The 10805-nt window shown below is 44.2% G+C and overlaps 1 protein-coding gene across 1 annotated transcript in view; it reads left to right on the top strand.

Annotated features, from left to right (window-relative positions):
• Nucleotides 1-1014, top strand: part of LOC120402963 — a 100349-nt gene extending 99335 nt beyond the window's left edge. Inside the window, exon 6 of the mRNA XM_039533614.1 lies at nucleotides 744-1014. Coding sequence (XP_039389548.1) covers nucleotides 744-803 — 60 coding nt within the window. The 3' untranslated portion in view covers nucleotides 804-1014. The remainder of the gene's footprint in view (nucleotides 1-743) is intronic.
• The last annotated feature ends 9791 nt before the right edge of the window (nucleotides 1015-10805 follow it).

A 10805-nucleotide genomic window follows, 5' to 3' on the forward strand; every position in this document is an offset into this window, starting at 1 on the left:
TGTAACATGGCCTGAGACCTTTGAGAGGGAAAGGAGGGAAAATTAAAACCCAACAGCTTGTCTGGCTCATAACAGACCTGCTAATATGCATTGAACTTGCTTTCCAGTGAAAACATGATAAAGTTTTCCGCCTAAAATGCATTTTTAATCCACCTTTGAATGAACTCTTAGAAGACTTCCTAACTCATTATAACAAATATTTGATTATAATTTAAAGACTTAATATGATTCTGTAACACTAAAGGTGGATACCACAGTAAGGGTTTGACCCTGTGAGATGCTGAGCATCCTCAATCCTCATTGAAGCCAATGGTCGTGTATGGCAGAGGTAGTCAGTACCTTGAAGGATGGGGTAAAAGGTTTTATTGTTGTTTATCGTCTGATCCTTTGATTCTTGGAATGTGTGCCACAAAAGTTCCTTTGAAGTGATACACTTGGATTATTTGCTATGCTATCTACTTTCTTTTCCAAAAAAAATCTTACGCAGACATGGCTGAGTTTTTAAAGCCATTTCCCTCAAGTGCATCTGAAGGACAAACTGCCTAAGAACTGCATAAACAATGTCTTATATTTAAATGTCAAGCCTAAACAAGTATCTCAAAAGGAATAACATTTAACGTATTTTAAGTTAAGGGCAATAACAGAATTTTACAGAAAAAATCCATTATGACATTTGTTTATACTTCATAATACAGTCAAACAATGTTTTAAGAGTAACAGTGATCTTTTTGTTCTTTCAATAGATTCACTATTGGGTATTTGAAACAGCTGCTGCTTTTCATGACAATCTGTGGCCTCAGTGATTCTTAAAAGCTTGTTTTTCTCTCTTCTGATGCAAAATGAATAATTACATTTTAAACTTCATAATCACAATTACATCTGTATTTTTCATCACTTACATAATCCTCTTTCTCTGATCTCTTGAGGCTGCCAGTGAGACAATTGCTTCTGCACAGTCATTACGTATTTCACTCATGGAGTTTACCTTCTACTGATTGATTTATTGATGTTTTTCCCTAGAGCGATAAACTAATTTGCCTTTTTCAGGGACAAAACATTTGTGTTACTGTGTCATGTTTGATAAACACCTCAGTGTAATTACCTTATAGGTGAGTCTCACATATGGGAGCTAAGAATTCTTGTTCTGATATGGGCTCCCTCAGACGGAGCCTGTCACATTCTGGGGTGCAATTCCGACCAGTGAGAGGTTGTGCCATCACCTGCCCTGTAACTCTGGGTGCCTTAAATGCTCTGCTGCTGTGGTTCACAGCCTGGACACCAACAGCTAGTGGACAAACATGTAGATCATTGAGTGTCTGTGGGTTGTGCCACCCTGCTTCAGCTCTCTGACCCCAGCAGCCTGTCTACAACACAATAACACCACCCTGGTCTTCACCAGCTTTGGTAACTACTTGCAGGGTGACCTCAACACACCTACTCCTGAATTTCCCCCAAACCATCTACCCTGACGTGTCCTGCCTTCTCTTGGGAACACCCGCGGAAATAATAAGGTTTGCTGCTCCTTTAAAGGGACAAAAGTGCAGCGTATCATTTTAAATGGAGTTAACAATCACTTCAATTCAAACACAGCACTAGGTCAGTTTAGTTTAAAAGTAAAACAAGCATATTAACAAAAGGACATAGGTTAAGTGATACCGAGTAAAAGGGATTGAAGATAGATTGGGTTACAAACAAACAAAAGTAAAAATACACACACAGGTGGCTAAGACTTAACAAGCTACAGCCTTGGTTCAAGGTAGATTTCTTACAATCTTTTTCTTTCGAGCCATGGCTGACTTTCTCTCAGTCAGGACCTTTCACAGAAGTACAAGGTGCTGGTTTCCTTTGTCTTCCTAGGTGAAAGATCTTTGTCTAAGCAGGTTTCTCATCTGTACTCAGTTTCCAGAGGCTTTGACCCCCTTGGCTGAAGGCCCCATCCTTCTCAGCTTGCAAGAGCTCTGGCCCCTTGTGTCTTTCCAGTGATGGAAGCCAACATGGCTTCTTCTCTCCCCTTATATCTGCCTAAACTCACTGTTTTGTCCCCAGACTCAACACACCCCGTACATACATCATGCAAGAATATTAATGAACAGTGATTTATTGGGTTCCAGTGACATCTTGCATGACAACAGTCTGCTAGGTGTAGTGAGTATGTCAGGCCTGACAAAAGTTGCTGACACAGAGTAGTGAACCACACATGGGCCTGTGTGTCACAGAGCCCCATAATGTTCATCCCTTTTAGTGAAATTGGGTTAGTAATACATGACAGGGTGAAAGAATAGCACTTTCTAGGCCCCTGTCTAGCTTTCTTGTTGCACAACCTTAAGCTCAGGGGTTAGAAGCTTGGTTAAAAGAGGAATAATTTTGACCAAAAAGTTGGGGTTGGAGAGTGAAACCAGACAGCCCCTTTACTGCAACCCCGAAAAGTTCTAATGCAAGTGCCTTCTTCCCCACCCGTCCACCAGTGTGTTTGTCTTCCCCAGCTTCTCTTCCTGTGGTGCAGCCTCAGGTTCCCATCCCGTGCTGCAGGAGTCTCTAGATCAGTGACACTCAAACTGAGGCTTGTGAGCTCCAAGTGGCTCTTTAATGTGTCTCCCGCGGCTCTTTGCAGCACATGATATTAAAACACTGTGTGATTTAATAATTAACCAATCTAAGTTATTAACCAATCAGGATGCTTTTGCTATGTTATTAACCAATTGTAGTTGATAAAATAATACTTGGTCAGTGATTTCCCTTACAGTCATTTCACTCTTGTGACTGTATCTTTTAATTTTATTTAACTAGCCTCCTCATTTTTGTGTGGTTCCCATTTTTGAAGTTAAATGTTACAGTGGTGGGTTTCTTTGTTGTTTTCCCCTCAACAAAAATGTTAAATGTAATTACAATATAGTTGCTATTATTAAACAGTTCAGCTACATTAATCTCTTGGATCGACCAGATCCTGTGCCACTTTGGATTAAATCAAGAATTGCCTCTCCCTTTTTGGGTTCCAGGACTAGATGCTCCAAGAAGCAATCATTAACCCAGTCAATAAGGAGATAGCTGACATGCTCCACTATTATTGGATTGTCTGTTTTTGTAGCCTCTCTCATCTCCTTGAGCATTTCACAATCAAAGGGTACGTCTTCACTACCCGCCATATCGGCGGGTAGCAATCGATTTCTCGGAGTTCGATATATCACGTCTCATCTAGACGCGATATATCGAACTTCGAATGCGCTCCCGTCGACTCCGGAACTCCACCACCGCGAACGGCGGTGGCGGAGTCGATGGGGGAGCCGCGGACGTCGATCCTGCGCCGTGAGGACGGGTAAGTAATTCGAACTAAGGTACTTCGACTTCAGCTACGCTATTCGCGTAGCTGAAGTTGCGTACCTTAGATCGAACCCCCCACCCCTAGTGTAGACCAGGCCATAGTCACCCTCCTGTGACTCGGGCTCAGTAGTATATTCCTACTGCTATACTCTTATTATTCAAGCATAAAATTTCTATCCATAGAAATTCTATGGTACTGTTTGATTAATTTAAGATTTTTTTTACTATATTTGACTCTATGCTTTCTTTTGTATATAGTGCCACTCCCCCACCAGCACAAGTTACTCTGTCATTCCTATATATTTTATATCCTGGTATTACAGTATTCCATTGATTATCATCATCCCACCAAATTTCTTTGATGCCTATTATATCAATATCCTCATTTAATACCTGGCACTCGAGCTCACCCATATTATATAGACTTTTTGCATTTGTTTACCAGCACTTACAACATTTGTCAGAATTTAGTTGTTTGTCTTCCTGAGATGTAATTGAATGACACTCTTTTTTTGTTTCACTGTTTCTCTTTAGTTCTTACCTGTAACTTTTCAACTTCTATCCTCTCCTGTTTCCTAGGTTATAGAATATTTCTTTTAATAAATCCTCCCCTCATGCCAAGGCCCCTAGCCCTCACTGAACACTGACAAATGCATAGCTGGCTCACCTGTGTGTTAGCATTGTTAAAATAGTTGTTCTGTTGATAAGTGTGTTTGGGCTTTAGATTTGATGAAATATTTGTAGGATGCTGCATGTATTGATCTCACTTATAACATCTTTAATTGTATAACTCACCAAAGAGGAAAGAAGCATTAATTTGTGTAAAGTGCTGGTCCTACATACAAAAAGGCCCATTGAAACCAAATAAGCCATTGTGAAACATCAAAGGACCCCATGTTTGTTGATTTGCCCCCACCACATACCCATAAAGAGGAGACAGGCGCAGGCACTTGTTCCATGACTTTAAATTCTGGAGGAAGGGAATAAAAATGCCTAACCAGGAGGAATTTTATCAGTATGCTGCCTGGAATTTGCAGAGAACATTGTTTCCCCAAATTGCTTAGTTTGGGTTAGCTACTCTCAGCTTTTGGAACCCAAGACTGTAACTCATTCGTGTGTGTATGTTTACCTGTTTTAAGTTTGTAAATAACTCTCATTTTTCTTAGTTAATAAGTCTTTAGTTAATATATTACTGAATTGGCTACAGGTGTGGTATTTGGTGGGGTGCGATTGACCTGGCGTAAGTAACCGGTCCTTTGGGACCTAGAGTAACCTGAATATTGTGTGATTTTTGGTGTAAGGAACCATCTATCACAAACCGAAGCTTTCCTCAGTGGCAAGACAGACCGGAGTGCCCAAGAGGAATGTCTGTGACTCTATGGTAAGGCTGTTATAGTGCTTGAGAAAGTCATATTTGATACTGGGTTGGTGAAATCTAGTTATAGAACACACAGCCAGTTTGGGTTTTGTGCCCTGTTTAACAGTCTGCCCGGAAGTTGACATTCATGGTTGTGAGCCCTAGACAGCTTAACACCACAGTTTTACCGTGTCCCATTGATTATCATCATTCCACCAAGTATCTGTGATGCTTATTATATCAATATCCTCATTTAATGCCAAGCACTCAAGTTCACCCATCTTAGTATTTAGACTTCTTGCATTTGTCTACAAGCACTTATAAAATTTGTCAGTATTTAGTTTTCTGCCTTCATGTGATGTAATTGAATGGTACTCTTTTGTTTGACTGTCTCTTTTCAGTTCCTGCCTGTACTTTATCAACTTCTATCCTCTTCTCTTTACAAGACTATAGAGCAGCTCCTTTAATAACTCCCTTCTGGTTTCATTTTGGTTTAGGTGAAGCCCATCCTTCCTGTATAGTCTCCTCCTTTCCTAAAAGGTTCCCCAGGTCCTAATAAACCTAAACCCTCCTCCTTATACCATGATCTCATCCATGCACTGAGACCCTGCAGTTCAGCCTGTCTAAATGGCCATGTGTCTGGAACTGGAAGCATCTCAGAGAATGCTACCATGGAGGTCCTGGACTTCAATCTCTTACCTAGCAGCTTAAATTTGGCCTCTGAGACCTCTCTCTTATCCTTCCCTATGTCACTGGTACCTACATGTACCAGAGCCACTGGCTTCTTCCCAGCACCGCACATAAGTCTTTCTAGATGTCTGGACAGGTCCACAACCTTCGCACCTGGCAGGCAATTCACCATGTGGTGCTCCTAGTCGTCACAAATCCAGCTATCTCTATTTCTAATGATCAAAGCCCCCATGTCTGTTACCTGCCAGTTCTTAACAACTGGGGTCCCTCAGTGCAAAAGGATACCCTGGCATCATCTGGAAGGAGAGTCCCAACTATGGGATCATTTCCCTCTACAGCACCTTGATATTCTCCTTCCACGAGATTTTCATCCTCCTCAACAGCACAGAAACTGTCAGACTGGGGGTGGAACCCACTGTACTGTGTCTCAGAAAGTCTCATCTGTGTACCTCTCTGTCTCCCTTAGCTTCTCCAGTTCAGCCATTCCAGTCTCAAAACCTTGTACTCAGTCTCTGAGGGCCATGAGCTCATTGCAACAAATGAAGCCAGGCATTCACCTCCAGGATGTGTCTGTCTCTGCCTGGGCCCATGACATGAAAACACCACCTGCACCCCTAGCACCCACACCCTCACTCCCAGAGCTCTGTAGTCTCTTCTGATCTGCTCAGTGTCATAACTTGCAGTATCATGGGTGCCCACATGTATGAGAAGCCTGGGGGAGTAGTCAGTGGGCTGGATGATCCTCGATGTCTCAATGTCAGCCCAGGGGCCTGGCAGGGTCAGGGTGCTCAGCACACAGTCATCTATCTAGTGTGGTGTCACCCAGCCTCCCCAGCAGGCAGCTCTCTCTGAATCACGCAGCAGCAGCAATAGCCCACCGGGCATTCTGGGAGTTGTAGTCCCCAGCTTGCTCAGATGGCGGGCGGGGGTGGGAAACTGCAACTCCCAGAAGGGAGCGCGATCGTGTGCTCCTGCGTTGTGAGCTAAGCAAAGCTGTGTAGGGGTGTCCGAGTCCCTCGCTGGGAGGGTGGCACACGAGGGCCCAGGATGTAGCCTCCCTGCCTGAAACAGGGAAGGAGGTATGATGGGGATAGTGTTACCGGAAGATTTAATTCAGTTATATTCTAATTATCTAAACCGGTAGCCAAGGTTGTAGCCCTCCCGAAAGTAATTGCCAAGGAAGCAAGCTAGCCTGGCGGACCCTTGAAAGGACGCAGGCACAGCCCTCTGATGTAGAATAGGCACACACGCAGTAATACTTTGAAAACAGAAATAATATTTATTTAGAAGTGACTGGTTACAATAAAAGACTAGAGATAGATATGATAAGTGGTAGATATGATCAAGATAAGTGGTGCGGCAACAAAAAGATACAGTGCAATAATAATAAAAGTAATACACTAATAGAAGGATGAAGTGGCGTGGCAAATAAGAGACACGCCAAATGCAATAACAATCTCAGTTAACTCTATAACATATAACAATAGAACAATTAAACAAACATATGACAATATAAACATTCAATACTAAATACTTAGAGCTAAACATCCAGCAAGCGCTGGCCGGGCAATTACTACATGGGTAGGGGAAAATCTCACTCAGACCATAGACACCCAGCTTTATTTACAAGCAAAACCCATATGCTCTAGGACTGGGGAGGGCAAACTACGGCCTGCAGGCTGGATCTAGCCCATCAGGGCTTTCAATCTGGCCCACGGGATTGCCAACCCTGTGGCTCAGCAGGGCTAAGGCAGGCTCCCAGCTTGCCCTGGCCACACGCTGCTCCAGGAAGTGGCCTGCACCAATTCTCTGCGGCCCCTGGGCAGGGTTGCAGAGGGCTCCGTGTGCTGCCCTCGCTTGCAGGCACCGCTCCCTGCAGCTCCCATTGGTGGGGAATGGGGAACCGTGGCCGACGGGAGCTTAGGAGATGGTACCCACAGTTGAGAGCAGCGCACTGTGGAGCTGCCTGCCCCACCCCACCCCCAGGAGCCACTGCTGGACATGCTGGCCACTTCCGGGAGTGGCGGGGGGGCGAGGGCCCTCAGGGACCCTGCCTTAGCCCTGCTGCACACTGCTGCCACCCTGGAGCCGCTCGAGGTAAGCGGCGCAGGGCTGGAGCCCACACCCTGAATACCTCCTGCACCCCAACCCCCCTGCCCTGAGCCCCCTGCTGCACCCTTCCTGTACCCCAACCCCCTGCCCTGAGCCCTCTTCTGTACCCTGCACCCCTCCTGAACCCCAACCCCTTGTCCTGAGCCCCTTCCTGCACACTGCACCCTCTCCCACACCCGGCACTCCCTCCCGCACCCCAACCCCCTGCCCCAGCGCTACATTCATGGCCCTGCATGCAATTTCCCCACCCAGATGTGGCCCTCGGGCCAAAAAGTTTGCCCAGCTCTGATTTAGGATATCACCATAGGGTATCAATTCTTAGAAAAATTAGCAACTTCAAGGGGTAGGAAATAGCTCATTTAGAGAAAAATTTATTCTCCTTGTAACTTTTCTCCAATCCCAGGACGTTACTACAGCAAAGTGTTCTGCCAGCTAGTTTTCTAGTTTCATAACTAATTCTGTGGGCAAATGCAACTTCCCAGGAGCTCCATGGTAACAGCTTTTCCTTTCCACATTGCTAGATAATTGGCAGATCTAGCTCTGTAGAAAGCAGTGAAGCTATGCCAAACCAGCTAAGGATTTGGCCCCATTAGTTTAACAGTTCCAAGGTCGCTTTCAGTCAGCAGGAACAAAATAGCTCTTGTGATTATTTCAAATGCTCCCAAATTAGGTAGTTGAGGTCAATAAACAACTAGCTGGCTTCAAAGGAAACAAAAACAGAAACAGGCTTGATTCTCTAATTGCTGTTTAGAGCGTGGTTTGTTTGGGGGTCTCCTAGGCAAGGCTGGGAGCTTTTTAATAAGGCTCTCGCCTGCCATCTTTTGATCCCTAATCCCTTTAGGGTCCCTTCGTGAGGGGGTGAGGCTAACTGAGTGGTCTAAAAAGCCAGCTCCTAAGCAAGCAGAGGATGCACAAACGAACAGGGGAGTTTTGCGAAAGAGTTTAGAGAGGGAGTGCAAGAGCCACGTACACCTAACAAACATTCTCTAAACATAGGCCAGTGAAGTCTCCCCCCTCCCAAAAAACTCCCAAGTAAACAACAACAATAACGACAACAACTGTAAGAGTAAAAATAATTCAGGCAGAAATCCAGCCATGGAGTGGCGGCTATCCAGTTTATTTCACTGAATGCAGCATGTGTGCTTACCTGCTTTGTGGGCAGGTGGCATAGTTTTGCCAGGAAGGCTTCAGCTTCCTCAGCCATGGGCTGCTGTTCTGGGAAGGACTGCTGAGCAGAGATGGGGTCCATTATCAAGGAAGGAGAAGAGTATCTTCGGATACAGACTAGGTTCAATGGGGGCAGGAGGGAAAGCTCATAGGTAAGTCCAAAACATGGAGACCTGGGTGAAGGGTTGGAATCTAGGAGGAACATGGGGAATCACTGTACAGGGAGACTTTGGCAAACCACTTTGGCTTATTGTTAAAAAGCAACCTACTCAGCAGGCTGTAAAGTGGCCATGCAGCTTGACCAAGGCAGGAGGGGAGGGGGTTTTGGGGTGCCACAGAAAGGGCAGCTTGACCCCGCGTCCTTCCTGATAAGAATTGTGTTGAAATTGCTGATACATGCATTTGAAAAGAGTAGGATATGCCCCAGGAATGTCTATTGGGGTCTCAAGGCTGCAAACTCCGGAAAACCCCACACCTGGTTAATCAATAATCAGAAGGAACCTCTTGCTGGATCATCACAACTACTTACTTAACAAGGTTTCTTTAAGGGACATGTCATTGTATTACTAATGTATAAATAAGGGGGAAAAGCTTGAGATGGGGGGACTCTTCAGGACTGGTCTCTCCCTCTGGATGCATCTTGTGTTCCCCACCGGCAGATAGGCTGCCACTGTGCCACTCGAGAGCCACACTCAGCTTCGGTAATTATCGAGGGTTGGGGGTGTTTTACTAATCTTGTTGCGGACGTGTGTAAGTGCTTGAGACTAAGTAAAGTTTAGCTTTCAGTGAAAGCACTCTTGTGTTGTCCTGTTTGTGCCAGCCATCTATTGGTCGGATGGCTGTGTCTCCCCTGATTTATTTCCTGACACCTCCTCGCACAGAGTAAAGTTACCAAGAGCTTTGGGTTGAAAGAACCCTGGGTAACATCACAGCTTGGACAAAGGAGAGACAAGGGAGAATATAGAGGCAAAATCTAATGAACTTCTTAGATGTCAAGTATCAGAGGGGTAGCCGTGTTAGTCTGGATCTGTAAAAGCAGCAAAGAGTCAGAGATGCATCTGACGAAGTGGGTATTCACCCACGAAAGCTCATGCTCCAAAACGTCTGTTAGCCTATAAGGTGCCACAAGACTCCTTGCTGCTTTCTTAGATGTCTGTATACTAATGCAAGAAGTATGGAGAATAAACAGGAAGAACTAGCAATATTAGAATAATCACAGTTACAACATAATTGGCATCACAGATTTGATGGAATAATTCATATGATTGAAATATTGATGTAAAAGGGTACAGCTTGTTCAGGAAGGATAGGCAGGATATATTGTCCATATATGCTTGTATTGTTTTTTATATTCATCCTTCATAAATTGACCTAGTTTCCACTTTTTATATAACTCTTTTTTGAGTTCCAGGTCATTGACGATCTACTGGTTAAGGCAGTCTTACCATATTGCCTATCTTTCCTATGCTCTTGTACCCTTAATAATGTCTCTTTTAAAAACTACCAACTCTCCTGATCTCTTTTTCCCTTAGAAATGCTTTCCATGGGATCTTACTTACCTGTTCTCTGAGTTTGCTAGAGTCTGCCTTCCTGAAGCCCATTGTCTTTAGTCTGCTATTTGCCCTCCTTACCATTCCTTAGTATCATGATCTCTGTCATTTCATGATCACTTTCACCCAAGCTGCCTTCCACCTACAAATTCTCAACCAGTTCCTCCCTATTTGTCAAAATCAAATCTAGTACTGCATCTCCCCTAATTGCTTTCTCCACCTTCTGCTATAAAAAGTTGTCTCCAATGCATTCCAAGAACTGCTGGATAATCTGTTCCCTGCTGTACTATTTTCCCAACAGATATCTTAATACTTTAAGTCCCCCATCACTACTAAATCCTGTGCTTTGGATTTTTTTTAGTTATTTAAAAAAAGTCTCATTCATTTCTTGTCCCTGGTTAGGTGGTCTATATTAGACCCCCTACAATGACATCATCCTTGTTTTTTACCCTTTTTAACTTTACCCAGAAAACTTTCAACAAGTCTGCCTCCCACTTCTATCTCAGCCTCAGTGCAAGTGTATCCATCTTTAATATACCCGTCAGCAAAGTTACTGGGAGCATGTGGCAAAGATTTTACCTTGAACCAAGCCTAATGTGTTAATTTTTAGC

This window comes from Mauremys reevesii, linkage group 1 (genome assembly GCF_016161935.1).
Source record: "Mauremys reevesii isolate NIE-2019 linkage group 1, ASM1616193v1, whole genome shotgun sequence".
NCBI classification, from domain to species: domain Eukaryota; kingdom Metazoa; phylum Chordata; order Testudines; family Geoemydidae; genus Mauremys; species Mauremys reevesii.